Below are 19,456 nucleotides of genomic sequence, written 5' to 3'. Positions count from 1 at the left end.
GAAGGCATCTAAGACATTCCCAAAACACTTATGGTGGGCATAAACAAAAATAACAATGTCAAGCATGGGATTACTACCAAACAAAACATGCTTATTTCAATTTATGACTGCAGAGAGCCAGAGGCTCTGTGCGAGTAGGAAGAAAACTTTCTCCTTTACATGACAACATAATGACCCAACAGAAGCATCCATAATGTGACGTGTTTCTGAGTAAAACAAGATATTTAGCGAGAAAAAGATCAGGCTGATCGGGAATTGGTCAGATTGAGAGATGAAGGGAGGGGGTTGAAAAAGAACAGGGCTTGGTGACATCAACTATAAAGTTGTTGAAGAGGACGAGCAATTTAATACATTTCGTACTTTTTTTTTATGTTCACCGATGTATTGTTCACAGTAACATGAACATTAAAATGAACATGAATCAAAATCGACAAATAGCTCCATTGTCTTTCCTTTTTTTGTTTTTCCAAAAACAATTTTTTTTCTGCAGACTTGAAAGTAGTAATCAAAGAAACAGGAGAAATAGTAAAAGCTATTTCACATTTATATTTACGGTTTTAATATATTTTAAAATGTGATAGAAAAATAGATTTTTCAGCTGTCATTACTTTAGTCTTCACTCTCACATAAAGCTTAATACGTCTTATATACGTACTGATTTTATTTACAACACTAACATATTTTTTTTTACATTATTTTATTTTTATTATTACTTTTGTGGACAGTGATAATTTTTTCAGCATTTTTTGACTAGAAAGTTTAAAAGAACAGCATTTATTTGAAAAATTTAATACATCATTCATGAATTAAAATATTTTATTTCTACATTATATAAATGTTTAAAAAATAGTTAACCAACTAGTTGTGTATTGTTATAGCAAACTCTTATTCACCCTGGCTCCAATCTGGTATGTTACACGCAAATTTCACCATCCAATCAGTTTCTAAATAAACAAAATCAAGAATAAAAGCTTTCACTAGGTCAGTGAATATCCAGTCCAGCTCAGAAATACATCAGATTATGGATGAAAAATATGTTGCAGATAGCACTGCACAATCAAGAAAGTAAATAAGGTCATTTTTTTTTTTTATTGTTAACTTTAAAACTTTAAAAACTCTTAGTCTTTAGCAAGACTTGGAGCATGACCATTAAAAATGTATTAATGCAACAGAAAATCAACAAGTTATTGAAAAACGTTGTACTAATGCTTATACTTACTTTCTTTAATTAAAGTGTTCCGACAGACACACAATAGCTCCTAGCACTCTCTCTCTCTCTCTCTCTCTCTCTCAACAAGCACTTTTCAGTCCAACTGAAATAACTGGATTAATCAATTGCAATTTCATATCGAGATAAACTTAAACTTTATTGCTTTTATGATTCCTATTTTATTTCTAGGAGACTTATGAATGAGGTTAAAAACTGAAGGATGGCAGAAAAGAGAGAGAAAGGAATGAGGTAGTGGAAGAGAAGAAAGCAGAGGTCATTGCGTTGAAAAGAGAGACAGAGAAAAAGAGAGAGACAAGAGAAAAAAAAAAAAAAAAAAAAGAGGAGACAGCCCCACTGAGAAATGCCTGTGTGTGCGTAATGCCGGAGAGAGCAGTGGCTTGATCGTAACTCATGAAGAGATTGGAGGGGCGTCTCTCTCTCTCTCTCTAACAGCTTCTCTGTTCCAACCAAACGCTTTGATCTCCACACACATAGCCATTCAACTACCTTCTATCCATTCTGTTTCATTAGACAGGAATCCGCCGGAAAAAGAAAGGTTTCCAAACTAAAAAGACAATCGGAATGCAGCACGAGAGCAGTCACGTCAGCATGTTAAAATGCATATGGAAGGAGCAGCCACGGTTCCTTTGAAAGTCTGAGGGAATCGTTTGAGGGCGTCAGACCCAAAGAACGCAGAACAAGAGGACGGCTGTGGCCTAATTGGCCCAATTAACTCCGAGTCTCTGGTGCTTGCTGGGACAATTGCTCTTCCCCGGGCCTTCCCACTGACTCTCACGCATCAGAGGCGGGTCGACGCTAACGTTTGTGGACTACAGAGAGAAAGAGAGAGATCACTGCTGTATGTGGAGTGTTAGTACTGACAACAGATTTACACAGGAAAAGCAACATATTTGATTACGTGTTGATTTCATGTCTGAAGTCACAGTTAAATGAGGCTGAAAGACAAACATGATAGAGGCCTCTAAACACACACGCACAAGCGCTCAGGGAGGCCACCACGAGTTCAAAGGTTCGCTCCATCTCTCTCTGAGAGGGAGGGTCACGGGTGGCTCTGAAAAGTCACCGCACTGTCACACAGAGTGGGAGGGAGGGCAGAGGATGAAGAAGAGAGTCAGGAGGGTGAAGCAGGGCCTCGTCGGGAAAAATCAAACACAGTCCAATTAAACTAATCATAACGAGCCAGTGAACACGAGGAAGCTCACCTGGAATCTTTTCCCTCTCTTATTCCTCCCCCTTCCCTGCTCTCTCTTTCTCGCCGTACCCTCCATAATTACCCTGGCCAAAGCGCTGTGAAATTACTGCACTGATCAACTAATGCTTGAGAAAATCTGAAGAAATGCACTGTCCCCTTTTTCTGCCACCCTCCCTACCTTTTTACGATTTAAAAGACTATATAAATAAAAATTATTTTTCCTTACTAACGCTCCCTCTCCCCCGCTTTCTCTTTATCAAGGACTGAAAAAGAAGAAAAAGAAGAGGGGAGATTCTCTTCACTTTATTTTAAAGGTCTTGCCTATGAGAGAGTGAAAACTGTGTCATAATGTGACTTCCACAAAATGTATTCATCTATCATGTTATAAAGATGCACAGTGTTAACATGGGACCAGGCAGTAAAAAATAAACTATGTGACAGAAACACTTTAAAATCTAAAATTGCATCACATCTTTCAACTGTTGTCATGATGACACTGAAGCACTGCCTTGCCAAGTGGCTCAAAATAAAATAAGTTCAAACTTAAGTGCTTAAATGACCAATATACTTAAATTAAAGCTAAACGGAAATATTAACAAAAAGATAAGACAAAATTATTTAAACTTGATGTTAAAAACAAAAACTGAAAATGTAAAAATTAAAGCCTGTGATAAATACAGTATAGAATTAATCCTATAATAATATCTGCACCCACAGGAATAAGTTAATTCACCTAGAAAATATGACCACTTCAAAAAAAGACTATGATTTTATAAATAAAAATGAAATAATTAATGTGCTTTTATTTACATACATTTAGTGATTATTGGAATCACTACGTGTTAACACCCCAATATCTGCCTTTGTTGAAAAATTGAGGATGAGATTAAATTATTTTGCTGTAGTCAACACTATGCCACAAATGTTGTCAATAGCACTTAACTTAAACCTGGAACATTCCTTTAAGAATTCATGTATGTGTACACTAGCATAAAAGGGGTGTTGTGATGCTGTGCTTTTTCTAATTTTTCATTAGTTAGCGATTTGCTCTCAGCAGGGGGTGAAGACCGCGAGAGCAATTTAGAGGTTTGGCCCTAATGGATTGTGAAGGCCACCTACCCATAGTACAATGACAACTACTAAACAATCCTACTATCAAAGACCTAAACACACATATACACAGAGTAAGCAAAAAGTAGACGAACAGGAGACAGAAAGTAAAGCAAAGACAGAGACAAACAGAGAGAGAGAGAGAGAGAAAGAGGGAAAATCTTTGGTGGCAAAGATCAAAGCAAGAGAGCCAATGCAGCACAATGGAGCACAATTAACATGGCATGTAAAAGAACAAGAGAAACACACACACACACAGAGCAGTTCTTGATGAGAGAGGTGGGCTCACTGATGGGCCCATTGAAACACACCACTGACTGAGGACAATGACTGGCCCGCTGGCCATCCAACACACTCTCACGCACAATCAAGTCTGTATGCTAACTCATGGTAAAAAATGCTTTATTCAAAAGACCCCTTTAATTTTTTTTGACAAAATGTTTAACTTCTATATCCTGTTGAAAGTTGAGGCAGGATATTACAAGGGCTAGTTGCTTTAGGAAAAAAAGACAATAAATACCTTAATATAATTTCATTTCATTTCATCTTAATGTCATGATCATTTATCAGCTGCCAGTAAAAGAAATCACACAGCATTTCGGCCAATGCTAAAGTGTGTGAATGAAAAGCTCACTGCACCCCAATGACGCCCCCCCTCTCTTTCTCATCCATCCTCGCTTTCACCCCTCCATCTCTATCTCTGCTTTGAAAGAATGAAGCAAGTCTTAATTTAATTAAAATATTCCCTCTGCATGCTAAAGCGTAAAGTCTCTTCTTAGTGGAGGAGCTTCATGCAGAGGCCAGTGATAAGATAACAGGGCTTACTAATCAAAACAAGACATCAACTAATCTAATCTAAATCACTAACAATTACCAGCGCGCCAAGCCACGCTCCCTTTTGATCAATGTTTTCTATTAAAAAGTGAAACAATTCAATATTCCGGCAGGCTAATGCACTGAAGCCTCATTAGCACATCGTCCTTGGAAGGAGGCATTGTGAACACACACACTGACGCTAATTTGTTGTTCATTTACAGGACAAGGACAATCTCCCCTTCATCAGATCACAGAGGACTTTTGTAGGAGAAAAGAAAATATTTTTCTTTGAAAAAAAAAAAAAAAACAACGTAATTTACGGCAGCATCACAGTGAGGTGCCTTCTTGTTCCTGTTCTTTACTTTCTTATGCATTTCTTTCAAGGGCATCTCATTTCCTTTTAAAAATTCATACAGCAAAACGTCTGAATAAATCCGCCATACACCAGATATTTCATCATGTTCTGAAAACCCCTCCCCTGTGGCTCTGTATATGCCACTGCGTTTCTTCCTCTAAAACAGGATTTCAGGAGAGCTGAAAAGTTATTTGGATGTGGCCTGAGCTTTTCGACGTCAAGTGTCAGCCGTCCTGCAGTACCAAGCTCAGCAGAGCATGTTTATTTAGTGTTTCATGTTCTCTGACTGGTCACTTCCTACATCACTACCTGGAGTCCTTGAGTAATGCTTAAAGACCTGTCCTGTGTGAAATGAGAGACACTAGCATGCAGGCTCTTGGCTACAGAATAATATTACTCTCTATTACTTCCTGTCTGAGAGGACAGAGGAGCATCCTAAGAGGAGCTGGGAACAGTGGTAAGGACTTACTATGCAGGTGTACAGTATTGTTCAAAATAATAGCAGTACAATGTGACTAACCAGAATAATCAAGGTTTTTAGTATATTTTTTATTGCTAAGTGGCAAACAAGTTACCAGTAGGTTCAGTAGATTGTCAGAAAACAAACAAGACCCAGCATTCATGATATGCACGCTCTTAAGGCTGTGCAATTGGGCAATTAGTTGAAAGGGGTGTGTTCAAAAAAATAGCAGTGTCTACCTTTGACTGTACAAACTCAAAACTATTTTGTACAAACATTTTTTTTTTCTGGGATTTAGCAATCCTGTGAATCACTAAACTAATATTTAGTTGTATGACCACAGTTTTTTAAAACTGCTTGACATCTGAATGGCATGGAGTCAACCAACTTGGGGCACCTCTCAGCTGTTATTCCACTCCATGATTCTTTAACAACATTCCACAATTCATTCACATTTCTTGGTTTTGCTTCAGAAACAGCATTTTTGATATCACCCCACAAGTTCTCAATTGGATTAAGGTCTGGAGATTGGGCTGGCCACTCCATAACATTAATTTTGTTGGTTTGGAACCAAGACTTTGCCCGTTTACTAGTGTGTTTTGGGTCATTGTCTTGTTGAAACAACCATTTCAAGGGCATGTCCTCTTCAGCATAGGGTAACATGACCTCTTCAAGTATTTTAACATATGCAAACTGATCCATGATCCCTGGTATGCGATAAATAGGCCCAACACCATAGTAGGAGAAACATGCCCATATCATGATGCTTGCACCTCCATGCTTCACTGTCTTCGCTGTGTACTGTGGCTTGAATTCAGAGTTTGGGGGTCGTCTCACAAACTGCCTGTGGCCCTTGGACCCAAAAGTAACAATTTTACTCTCATCAGTCCACAAAATGTTCCTCCATTTCTCTTTAGGCCAGTTGATGTGTTCTTTGGCAAATTGTAACCTCTTCTGCACATGCCTTTTTTTTAACAGAGGGACTTTGCGGGGGATTCTTGAAAATAGATTAGCTTCACACAGACGTCTTCTAACTGTCACAGTACTTACAGGTAACTCCAGACTGTCTTTGATCATCCTGGAGGTGATCATTGGCTGAGCCTTTGCCATTCTGGTTATTCTTCTATCCATTTTGATGGTTGTCTTCCGTTTTCTTCCACGTCTCTCTGGTTTTGCTATCCATTTTAAGGCATTGGAGATCATTTTAGCTGAACAGCCTATCATTTTTTGCACCTCTTTATAGGTTTTCCCCTCTCTAATCAACTTTTTAATCAAAGTACGCTGTTCTTCTGAACAATGTCTTGAACGACCCATTTTCCTCAGCTTTCAAATGCATGTTCAACAAGTGTTGACTTCATCCTTAAATAGGGGCCACCTGATTCACCCCTGTTTCTTCACAAAATTGATGACCTCAGTGATTGAATGCCACACTGCTATTTTTTTGAACACACCCCTTTCAACTAATTCAACTAATTGCCCAATTGCACAGCCTTAAGAGCGTGCATATCATGAATGCTGGGTCTCATTTGTTTTCTGAGAATCTACTGAACCTACTGGTAACTTGTTTGCCACGTTGCAATAAAAAAATATACGAAAAACCTTGATTATTCTGGTTAGTCACATTGTACTGCTATTATTTTGAACAATACTGTATATGCACTTGGCAATACCCTTTTCGGAATTTTGGGGAAATTCATGACACATATGAACTGGCAGCATCTGCTTCAGGGTATGTCTCTCTCATTGATTCTTCCTACCTCCATGACTCGGTCCAGCAACATTCTAGTTTTGAATAGATGACCACACGATTCAGACAAGGGAGAACATAGGTAAGACGGTGGTGTCTTTCTTATGTATATGTATATGTGTGTATATAAACAGTCATTGTCAGAATGATTGACACCCTTGGTAAACATGATCAAAGGCGGCTGTGAAAATAAATCTGTAATGTTAATCATTGTGATGATATATATATATATATATATATATATATATATAAAAAGTGTGAACTCACATCAATAATCTGTGGAGTGTGTGTGGGTGACTGTGCATTAGTGGTGCTTTTGTGTCCAGTCTTCATGGCAGCATCTCTACGGGCCTGTTCCAATAGCAGCCTGGCCCTCTCCTTCAGCTCCTCTTGACGAGACAGAACCTTCTGCAATCCAGAGAAAGAGATTTTATTAAAAATCTGAGTGTAACCAAGTTTCACCTTGTAAAACCACTTTGAATAGCCATGATCTGTTTCACCTTCTCTTCACTGGTGTTAGACACTGCGGTAGGTACAACTTCCTGAAAAAAGAAAAAGAAAACATGACATAAGAACAAATCTGTAGATGCCCCATCACCCTATATGTTGTAAATCAGATTAGCATCTTCTCCAAACGCTATCAGCTTTGCGCTCTCATTACGGGCTCCAGCAAGCACCTGATTGGCTGATTGGTACGGCAGTGATTCTGACAGCTGAGAGGAGATAGAGTGACTTTTGCTCCTGATCACCGTAAGGGATCTACACTGTGCAACACATTTAGTAAAACAACCAAATCAGTCACCAACAAACTTAAGGTGCTGCAAACTGTCGCAATGGTAACGCACCTCTCATGTCACAGCTGAGGCCTTGATGACATGTCAAAATAAAATCAGGACAGATCTCAGCTGGAAAGTTATTCAGTGGAAGGAATGACAGTGATACATGGCGAGAGTGTGATAAAAGTTGTGCTGCAATACCTGCAAGTGTGTGTGTATGTGTGTGTATAAATATATGTGCTGTATAGATGAGGAGAGGCTCTCATGCGGAACATGCTATAACCCGTGTCAGTATTAGAGCTGCAGGCGGGACGGCCCGTACATAATGACATGCCACTCCGAGTGACATGCGGCTGCTGTCTGTGCTGATCAGACGTATCACAAAATAGCAAAAATAGCAAACGTAAAAAGCTTCAAACAGCTTTATGTGCTTTGATTTTATATGGCAGCTTTTCCCATTTAAGCTGTAACTGCTTTTCTGTTGGAAGTGTTCAGGGAATTATTCATTTAACATGGATATGTTTGTTACTTATAATCATGTGTATTTACAGTGGGTACCTCACTTTAAAATAACTACATTTTATTGCTTTGCAGCCTGAAATGAAGATGGACACAGTTTTTGTTTTATCCAGCTGTATTTACTCACGGCTCACAGCATACAGTTGGATAAAAACGAAAACTGTGCCCATCATCATTTCAGGCTGCAAAGCAACAAAATGTGATTTTTTTTTCTATACCTGCTGTGTGTTTGACGTTGTTTGCTTGCTTGTGTTGGACCATTAGTCATGTGCGGTTTGGTAATTCTTACTGCACAACAGGGTTCTCGCACTTTCTGACTAATGAATTTCCATTTTCATAATGTTTCCATGATTTTTTCCAGTCATTCCTGATGACTGTTTTAAATATGTTTTTACATGACACACACAAAGTATCATTTCTAATCAATTATATATATCAATCAAATATTTTGGAACGGAGTATAAACAGAAAGTATCAATAATTAGCCTGGACATTTTTTGAAATTCCTTGATATTTTCAGGTTATTGATAATCTTGTGAACCAGCGTTGTATGAGACATTGAAAAAAAATGTATTCCAATTAAACTCCAGCAATTTAATTGACATTAAACTGAGGTAGCATATAAGATATAGAACTACAATTTAAATTAAAGTTACATTAGATTAAACCGATAGATATATAGATAGATAGATAGATAGATAGATAGATAGATAGATAGATAGATAGATAGATAGATAGATAGATAGAACATTTTGCTCAGACGTATGTGAATATGTAAGCATGCTTTTTGTTTTGACATTTACCTGTGTGAGTTTAGCGGGTGTGTGTGTGTGGTTGGTCTGGGCACTGCTGTCTGAGGTGCTGTCAGATTCAGAGTGGCGCAAACTTGCTCTCTTCTTCTTGATAAGATCAGTGTCTCTGTTATATGTGAAGCCCAGTTTGTGCGTGTTTGTTAAAGAAGACCCGGTCTGCCACCTGGGTGAGCCAGATTCAGTTAGTCTTTCGCCAGGGTGTGGGGTCTCGTGCTGCTCCCTGGAGTCTCTGGTGTCAGCAGCGGTCAACCCACCCGACTGCCCGCTCTCCTCTTTTCTCTCCAGCCTGTGAGACAGGTCCCCCATGTCCAGTGTATCAGCTTTGAGGAGTTTTTTCTGTTCTGCAGTGGGAGGTTGGCTGGCGGTGGTCTCCAGGAAGGTTCTGTTGCTTTGGGCGGGTCGTAGGTGAGGATCAGTGACGGTTGGAGCTGCTGAAAAGTCACGGTCTGTCGTAGACGCCCGTAAAGGAGCTGCTACATCTTTTAGAACTTCCCCTGGGGAGGTAGATAGGGAACCAGATCCTCCGCCTGTAATGACTGACTTCACTTCCTGCTCTTCTTTAACAGCATGGCCACCATTGGTTTCGGCAGCACCCTGATTAGTGGGCTCAGGGTGAATGTCGTTAAGTTCAGCGTAGAACTTGTCTTGGTCGATAGAACTGTTTGTGTCTGTTTCGAAGTCTCCAACTTTGTATGTGCTACGACTGCTGTTGGCTTCGATCTGCACAACATTGAGTTCTTCACCGCTGAAATGTGCCCGGATCTGATACAGGTACGTCATCACCGTCAGTTTATCCGGGATTGCCAGCAGAACCATGTCAGATGGCTCCAGAAGCCGAGAGATTCCCAGACTGGCAAAGCCATCATATGCCTGCATACACACACAAAAAACAGATGTTTAAAATAAAACATAGAAAATAAAGGATTGTATGAAATGAAATGAGTAAATAAAATAAGAACTGGTGGACCAAAAATAAGGACTAACTGAAGAATAAAAAGGAATGGTTTTATTTCAGTTGTGTCATTCCTTTGTAAAACTAAACTAAACTAACCTAGAATAAATCTGTCGACCCTATAATTCATCAAAATAACTAAAATTATATATGGGTCAGACAATAATTGTTCTAAAATAAAAATAAATAAATAAATTATTATTAAATTATAAATAAATGCATAAACAAAAGAATATATGACAGAATGATCAATAGATAGTATGATAGATAGATATATAAAAAATAATAATAATAATAACGGGGTTTTTTTCCAAAAGAAAAAAGAAAAAAAAAAGACGCAAGTCTTCTACAGATTTATTTATCAAAGTCAATTATTATATTTGGATTTAACTGGGTGTTAATTTGGACTATTTAATGTAAAGTGTAAAGTCAGGGATAAGAGAGAATATGGCTGGGTGTCAGAAGAAAGGGAAGGATGAAATAAATAGGAGCTGGGATGGGTAGTGCATTAGATGAAATAAAGGTGAACTGGCGAAAGGGACAATGGTGGAGACTGAGGGGTGAAAATGAATGGTTGGGTGTAGGGTAAAAGGGTAAACTATAAGCTATAGAGTGAGACAGAAGGCCAATGTACAGTATGGGATGAAGGAAAAAGGAAACACAGGGTAAAGGGTGAAAGGCAAGAACAGGGTTTGTAGGATGATGGGAGGGAGAGGCAGTTAGGGTGTAGGGTGCATGCAGGAATTAGATTTGGGATAAGACAAGCTGGGATCAGTAGAATGCGGCAGGCAGTGACAGCTAATGTCAAGGATGGTTCTCCATGATAAGAGAGCACGATACCAAGAAACACTAAACTAATCCTGCCTCAGTCTTATCACATACATCTCCCACTCGCCCTCCTTCCATCTCTCTCACTCTCTCTCTCTCTCTCTCTCTCTCAGTGAGTATAATTGCACTGATTTGTCCGGTTGAGGAGAACAGGCAGATAATCAAACAGCCAAACTCAATCCCTGATCAGGAGATAGACGGAAAGAGAGAAATGGAAGGAAGAAGTGAAAGTAAACTGGCTGACATTATCGCGATAATCCATCGAACGAATGAAAGAAAAGTTACTTTCTCCTCTCTTAAGAATTTGCGAATACAACCGTATAAACAAAAGCCTACAAATGAACCTTATGTCTCGGCCTCCCCCTGATTCGCTTTATCAGAGTTGAGCGAATTTCAATCTGTTGACAAGTGTTGAGTATTGTCTCAATCTCTGCCATTTACCCATCTACTGACTTTATCAGGTTTGTCCCCTTTATCTGTGTGAGTGAGAGAGAGAGAGGAAGCAAGAGAAAGGGAGGGGAGGGATAATCAAAGGGAAGCCGATTCTCAATTTAAAATTAATCACATCTTTCTTTCTCTCGTGCCTTCTCTTTTTCCTGTTTGCTGGAGGCTAACAATAACGATGGTTAAGCAGAGCTTTGCAGAGCGAGGGAAATGTAAGGTACAGACAGCTGAATAGAAAAAAAAAGGGAATGAATAAGGGTGGGAAAACAAAAAAAGTCTGCAGGTATATGTTGTTTGGGTTTTAGCTCTAGAAAAAGTGTGTACAATTGGTGGGATGAATGAAACTAAAGTGTCAGATTCCTATACTTTAGCTACATTCACACTGCAGCTGAATGTGGTCAAATCAAATTAGTATTGTTCATATGTAAAATAAAAAAAAAGAAAAGAAAAGCAAAACCGTTTGTGATCAGACAGTATTAATAAAAGAAGTATAAACAAAACATGAAAGAATTCTATGCTCACCAAGTCTGCATTTTTATATTTATTAAAATGACAGTAAAAAGATAATTGCAATTTAAAATAACATGTTTTCTATTTTAATGCATTTAAAAAATATATTTATTCCTGTGACAACAAAGCAGAATTTTCAGCAGACATTACATCAGTGTCACATGATCCTTCAGAAATGATTATATGAAAACACAAATTTAGTGCTGAAGAAACATTTCTTCTTACTCTCAATGTAGAAAACTGAAACTCGAGTTACATTTTTTCCAGGATATTTTGATGAATACCAAGTTCAAAAGAACAGCATTTATTTGAAACAGAGGTATTATAAATCATTATAAATGTCTGTACTGTCAACTTTAAAAATTCTTTTTTTTATAATAGCATTCATTTATTTAAAAAATGAACGTAGTGACCCCAGACTTTTTAACAGTAGTGTATAAAACATATACTAAAAATAAAGGGTAAGGAAAAATAGTGAATCAAATCATTCATTTTTACATAGATTACAAAGAGTGTATGTATTTATTTACAGAGAGCATCAAGCTCCCTTTGAGAAGGAAAAAAGGAAAACAAAAAGGGTGTCTCTGTCTCATTGCTTCAGACTTCAAAACAACAAATTATGTTTGATTAAAATAATTGCACCATGTAAACAGCAGTTTGTGTGCAAGTGCATGTGACCAAACACATCCAGATGAATTAAGGCCAAAAACACGCTTCTGGTGTACTTGCATAACTACAAAAGCCATTTATTCAACTGACAGTAATGCTGTTTGCTCTCTATCTGTGTGTAAATGATGCAGCGGCACTAATAACCCGTGTGAACTGTGCAATTGTGTGTTTAAGACGTTCCCTTCCTGTTCCGGACTGTCAGCCCCTCCCCCACACTACACGGACAATGAAAAGCGTTTTGTTTTGTGAATGACATCGCTGAATGATTGACAGGTATCCATCGCTGTCAGTCACACACACATAACCAGAAGGGCTTTCCCCCCATTCGCACATTTATCGAGGAACACATACACGCACGTGCACACAGATCAGATATCATGGGAAATTACTGCTGGTCTCTCTCTAGACACACACACACAGAGAAAATAATTCTTTTCACTGCCTGTATGACCAAACCGTCCTCTCCTCTCCCCTCTGCTATTGATTGCTCTTATCTGTCATATTTCAATAGAGATTAATGCAATCACGGCTGGGCCAGAGAGGGTTGCACTGATTCTATCACATGGAAATGAATGCAGTTTATATAAATGTGGGTGTTTGTGGCTGTATAGAGAGGGCTCTTAACCTCCTCATCTTGGGATAGTAATTTATTGTTGAATGACAGTGAGAGGATGCACTCTTCACTTGTATTGGAGAGTGAAAACTTTGTATATAATAGTCCCAGAACAAGAGAGAGCAGGAAATGAACTCAGGTAGTGTCTGCAGGTATTGAGTGTAGGGTAAAGTGATGACAGATGAAAGGAACATAGGGAAAGGAGAGAGTGAGGAGCACATTTAATACACCTAATAAAGTCTAAATGGAGTTGATCTGAGGGCTGAAATAAAAGTTAATCTGCAGCGCTCCAGAATACAGCTATCGTTCAATGGAGCGGAATTACAGAGGAATTACGTTTTATACATCCACAAATCCAAATAGATTCCAAATAAATCCAGGAAGCAACAATATACATTTGCTCTGTATCGTGTGCTGCTGTGCATTGTGTGTGTGTGTGCGTTTTGAGAGAGAGGAAGAGAGATGCTTGGAGTAATCCTTCTTGGCAGAGCCACCTGGCGGTTTATTTAAACAGGCATTTGAGAGCTGACCGCAATATTCACACCTTCCTTGCTCTCTCTCAATTCAAAGCTCATTCGTCATGCACATCCCACTGAATATTCCTGAATGGATGGAACAAGGTATAATGTAAAACAATAATGAGAGAAAGAGGAAGAAAGTCACAAAAAAAAAAAGTAAAAGGAGGAATGGGGAGGGGGGGTTTGCAGTGCAGCAGCCTTTTTTTATTATTATAAAAAATCCAGTGTCACATGATCGTTCAGAAATCATTCTAATATGCTGATTTGATGTGGATCAAAGTGCATTTACTGTGTTCATATAAAACTATTGTTAAAAAAGAAAAATAAATAATAATAATATTTCTAAAGTCTATAAGGGCTTGGGTTTGGTGTAGCGATTATAATCTATTTATACTGCTTAATTAAAAAAAAACAAAAAAAACACTGAAGTTAATAGGAAGTCTGCACAAGTATATTTACAAGTATATGTGTGTGTCTGCTGTTAGAGCTTTCCTCTAAGTGTGTGATTAACATCCCTTTATTTCTCTTCCTTCCTTCCCTCCCTCTCTTTCCTTCTCCCTCTGCGGAGAAGCCTGTAAAGTTCATTTATAGCATGTTTATGAATTATGATGCTATCTTATGACTCCCAGGTGACTCACTCCATCCACACAAACACACACACTCTTTCCTTTAGTGTCGGCAGGGGAGCCGCATTCTGAAAGTGGCAATTAGAGAACGCTGGGTGGGAGTGAATCAAGAGTTATAACAAAATAAATCACCTATGAGGAGGATTACTGATGCACAAACAAACCAAGAGAGGAAGAGAGTGTGTAGCATTTACCTTTTTGTTGTTTTCTTTAATATCTTGAGGATTGAGAGCCTTGTAGTCACTAGGAGGGAGGAAAGAACAGCAAGAGAGAGAGAGAGTTAGCTTTAAAAATGCGTCTCATGTAATGGCTGTAACATGCAATTTCACAGCTCTGCAATCAACACAACTAATAGAGTGTGTGTGAGTGCAAGCAAAATTAGTCACACACACACAACCTTTACGCGACCACTCAACACATTAAACGTTTCATCTCTCCTTCTCCATCACACTGCCCACTGTGTGCCTGGGGTCTTTCCTCTTCAACAGGGAAAACAATAGTGGGTAACTCTAAAAATGGACAATATCCTACATTTTGCTTATATCATAATAAGCCTCAGCATTCACTACATGTCATTCAAACCTTGATGTGGGTTGTGTACTGTTCCCTGGGGCACAATGTGCTTTAAAAGCCCTCTGAGGAATTTCTCCACATGAAACAGCATTTATAAACACACTTCACTTTTGTAACAAGCCATATTTTTAGTTAAACTGCATATTAATCTGATAATACTGCACATTTTATTCAGTTTGATTCTATCTTGCATTCTTGCATTGCACACAATTTTTTTATGTCAATGAATGTAAATGTTTCATAAAAATATCAAAGATAATAAATCAGTCAATATCTTCCTTAAATAGATGGCGGACAGATTCCTGGTACTTTAGCGTATGCTAAACCCAGAGGGTGGTTGGCCGTGGGGCTGTCAGCACTGTGATGAATCTGCTGTAAGTGTAGTAATTAAGGAGGATTTGAGTCATTCCTGATGAGACCAGACGCAGAAATGTTCAGAAATAAGACAGAGGGATTAAAAACTCTCCATAATAAACCATATTAGACCCCCCACACAAAGTGAGAGAGATAGAGGTGAATTAAAAGAGGTGTGTGTGTATACAGTTTAGGGCTGTCGCTATTAATTATACAGATGTTATAGAGTAATCTGATGATTATTTTGATCAAAGGCAACAACTGAAAATCATACACTCACCTTCCAAACCTCTATGACCTTCTTTCTTATGTGAAACACAAAAGACAATATTACAAATTTAAATTTCGGGAGAGGTATACCTTTAACGTGGGGTAAGTTGAGTCAGCACCCCGTGCTCTAAACTTGGGTCCTGCTGACTGAACCACCTAAAGAACCATTTCCTGTGTGTAATGACACTTGTATAAAAGTGTGTAGTGTCATGAATGTGCATGGCTTACATTAAGTCTGGTCTGAAGTGGTGTAACAGGGCACAGAATGCCAGTCCGTTCCTCCAGGAAGTGGTGAAGTTGGTGATTTTGACGCCTCTATAGTTTTTCGTGACCTCACGGCACCAGGCCAACAGGGACTGACTTGCATTCGGCCTCCCACCAAGAACAGGACTAGGAATTGGACTGGGCTGTAGAGAAGGAGAATGAGAGGGAAGGATGTAGTTGAAAAAGAGAGATTAATATGTGCTATTGACATAAATAAAATAAAAAAAAAATGGAAATGAACATACTCAGAAAATCACAGACTATTTACTTAGCAAAACACTAATATAAATGTTCTAAAATATATTCAATATTCAATGTCTTTTCAGTTTCATTATACACTATAGGAATGTGTTGCATAATGTATGAAGAAACAAAGGAAACGAATTAGAGAAACACAACTTGTAATTATACGGAAACATGAAATTTACACTAAATTACACACAACTCATTTAGCCCAAGCTTTGACCATTTTTCAAATACAGACTTATTTTCTCTAACCCACACACATACAACACACTTATTATCCCTCTTTTCTTCAAAAGTCCTTAAATTCCAATCAAGAACATCAGATCCAAGCCATCCCTCGCCAATTAGCTTTGTAAACTAAGCTTTGTTAAATGTCGCTTCTGTTGAACCCTCTGTCTAATTTGAACAAACACACACACACACACACACACACAGAAAAATGCATACAAAAGACTTACATGCTCATTCTAATGAGAGCTTTGGTCTGTAAGGAGTGTATGACCATGGATAATGAAAACACATGATTAATAAAGACCAGCCTTTGAAGTTGTATCAGTCTGGATTAAGAGTCCAACTAAACGGAGGAACGAGAATTCTGATCCCGCAAATCCAGAAACACAAAGCAGCAGAACCCCTTCGCACCGGGAGTCTGGCCACTTTCGGACATAATCCTGTTAAAAATGGAGCCGTCGCGTTACGGATATGGTATCGCTCAAAATTCATATTCTGTTGTGCAGGGGTTCGCATTTTTCTCCTCACAATAACTTTTTAATAATCATAATCAAATAGCCTGAGACAAAACTTGCAGCTATCTGATGAATGGATTCCTGATGGATTCCACATCTAAATACAAATCTAACATGTTATAAAAGAGTGCTCATCCAGCAGAAATACATTATCATAGGACAGGTATCTGTATGGATCTGTGTGTGCAAAGGAAGAGACACGCTGCCATTCCCCAGATAAGAGCGCTATACATCAGCTGGTCAACATTTCACGCATGTACGGCAGTTTAACAACGCTCCCTTTTGGACAGAATCTGCTACTACAGGAGGATTCAAGGACACAGACTTAGAAAAAATGCTTGTGAGGGACCCAAAGCAGACTTATGTAAATCACAGACACAAATTCAGAAACTACAAAAGCAACAATAATATTATAAAAGAGAACCGTGACATCCTAAAGGTGTGGTTTAAGTAGATTGGCTAGACGCTGAAGCTCTAACTTCCTTTAAATTTTTCGAATGCTTGCTTCTGACATTATCATAATTAAATGCTAAGATCCGAACGAGTGCCACTGAGGGCAAGTGTGTTATTTGTGCGTTTATAAGTCTGTCTGCACAATCTGAAAGGTTAAGGTTGTCTTGAAAGAGCAGGAGGGAAAAGTCAAGTGAGGGGCCCTTGGGGCTCCGAGAGCCTTTCTACTATTAAGAGAGACACAAACACACACACACACACACACACACACAAATAGACTAACAACAATGCTCAGGATTCTGCCACAACAGTAAACACAGACCAATACTAATAACCTCCCAACAGTGAACATTAAGAATATTTTTACATCATTTGCTGTCATTGTACATTTACATAGTCTGAACCTCATTTAATGTAGAACATAACTGACAAGCAAAGCTCATTTTGTTTTATTCTTCCTTTTATATTACTGTTGTACCTTCTGTGACTGGCACACTCTGTTGTGTGACATCAAACTAGGATTCAAGTGTCTCGCTTCAACCATTTAACTATGAAAGGCATATTTTCCTTATTAAAGGGTCTCATATTCAATCAGAGATCAACAACGGTGATTTATACAGAGCAGAAACTAAGTCTGATTAACTGAATGGACTAAACAAGGATTCCCAGCACACAGTCATATGCTACATGGGGGTGGGGGAGAACATGTTAAGCTCAACGCAAATGCAAAACCCGCAACCACTTTTCCATGTCACTTTTCCGGCATGCATGTTAAGAGAGCTGTAAGTTCCTGAGGCAGTCTTTGCTCCTTTTAAGAGATGTTTGAAGTAGCTGTCTAATTTCAGCTCGATAATTACCTGGGATTACCGGCCAGGTGCTATTAAAGCAATTAGAAGACAACAGCCGTTTAGGAGCACTCGGCTCTTTAGGCTAACAGTACCCTGTGGCACATTTATGGCGGGAGGAAAACAGTAACACTAACACACCAAGACACGTTTAAATTCCCAGGAACCATGGCTGTTATTTAATTTATCCTCCACCTCTGTGAGGATCTGTTTTACCGTCAATGACTGAAATAAATGACTGAAAAAAAAAACACTTAAGCCTCATTGTTCAATTTGCTAAACTTGCCACACTTGCTAAAGTATGAACTGTTCCCCTGTAAATTACTGAATTGTTACTCTGTATAATACTAAACTGTTGTTACGTACAAATATAAACTGCTGAACTGTTTTTATCAGATTTACTGAACTGTTGCAAACTGATAAAAATATAAATGACTGACTCACTTATTAAACTGAAAACTGAACGTCTCGTTTACCTGAAATGTTAAACATTTTTTGTAAATATAAACTTCTAAGCTGTTCTCGGTTTAACAGTACTGTTCAAATATAAACTGCTTTTTTGTAAATCAACTGCTGAACTGCACTACTGTAAATGGTTTCAAAAACTGATTAATTGTTCAAATGTAAACTGCTAAACTGTTTGATCGTAAACTATAGTGTTAATTTATTAATTACTGAATTAAACTGACAAAGTGACATGACATACAGCCAAGTATGGTGACCCGTAATCAGAATTTGTGCTCTGCATTTAACCCATCTAAAGTACACACACAAACACAAACCATGAACACACACCCGGAGCAGCTATAGATCCAGCGCCCGGGGAGAAGTTGGGGGTTCGGTGCCTTGCTCAAGGGCACCTCAGTTGTGGTATTGCCAGCACGAGACTCGAACCCACGAACTTAGGGTTAGGAATCAAACTCTCTAACCACTAGACTACGACTTCCCCACAAAGGTGCTGAACTGAACAAAAACCGCTGAACTGTACTATTGTAAACTTTCAAAAACGTCTTGATTTATAAAAAATAAAAAAAACTGCTAACTGTTCTATTGTAAATTACTGCTCAAATATAAACTACTGAATTGTTCCATTTAAACATAAACTGCTGAAATGTACCAGTGTAAGTTGCTTAATTCTCTCGAATGTAAACTGGTAAACTGTTCCAATGTAAACTATATTCTTCAAATATAAACTGCTGAACTGTTTCACTGGAAAATACAGGGTTCAGATGTAAACTACTGAAAACTTCTTTCAGTCACTGAACTTTTCCACATCAGAACATCAGAAATGCTCTCAAATTACAAAATGATCATTCTATTTTTGATTTTTTTTTTTTTAATGTAAACGGTTAATTCCAAGGCAATAAATAAAAATTAATATTGAAACATTGTAGCTCAGTGGATTAGATGATGAAGCAGTACTTCATTGTTCGAACTGAACAAAAAACAGTTCTGTGGAAACTGTGTAAAAGTTCTGTGTACTGAGTGCACGTTCTAACTGAACATGTATCTACTGAAACAACACTGACG

The 19,456-nt window shown here is 38.3% G+C and overlaps 1 protein-coding gene across 7 annotated transcripts in view; it reads right to left on the bottom strand.

Annotated features, from left to right (window-relative positions):
- LOC113095727 (EH domain-binding protein 1-like) overlaps positions 1 to 19,456 on the bottom strand; it is a 118,975-nt gene that overhangs the window by 48,567 nt on the left and 50,952 nt on the right. For all 7 annotated transcript variants that reach the window (XM_026261070.1, XM_026261071.1, XM_026261074.1 and 4 more), the window contains 5 exons: positions 15,604 to 15,782; positions 14,373 to 14,421; positions 9,010 to 9,888; positions 7,412 to 7,453; positions 7,179 to 7,319 (listed from right to left, as the gene is read on the bottom strand). In XM_026261070.1, the coding sequence (XP_026116855.1) occupies positions 7,179 to 7,319; positions 7,412 to 7,453; positions 9,010 to 9,888; positions 14,373 to 14,421; positions 15,604 to 15,782 (1,290 nt within the window). The remainder of the gene's footprint in view (positions 1 to 7,178; positions 7,320 to 7,411; positions 7,454 to 9,009; positions 9,889 to 14,372; positions 14,422 to 15,603; positions 15,783 to 19,456) is intronic.

The sequence above is a fragment of the Carassius auratus genome, unplaced genomic scaffold, assembly GCF_003368295.1.
Source record: "Carassius auratus strain Wakin unplaced genomic scaffold, ASM336829v1 scaf_tig00215779, whole genome shotgun sequence".
Taxonomy (NCBI): domain Eukaryota; kingdom Metazoa; phylum Chordata; class Actinopteri; order Cypriniformes; family Cyprinidae; genus Carassius; species Carassius auratus.
Note: the sequence above shows the minus strand (reverse complement) of the source record. Positions and strands in the feature narration are given on the sequence as shown.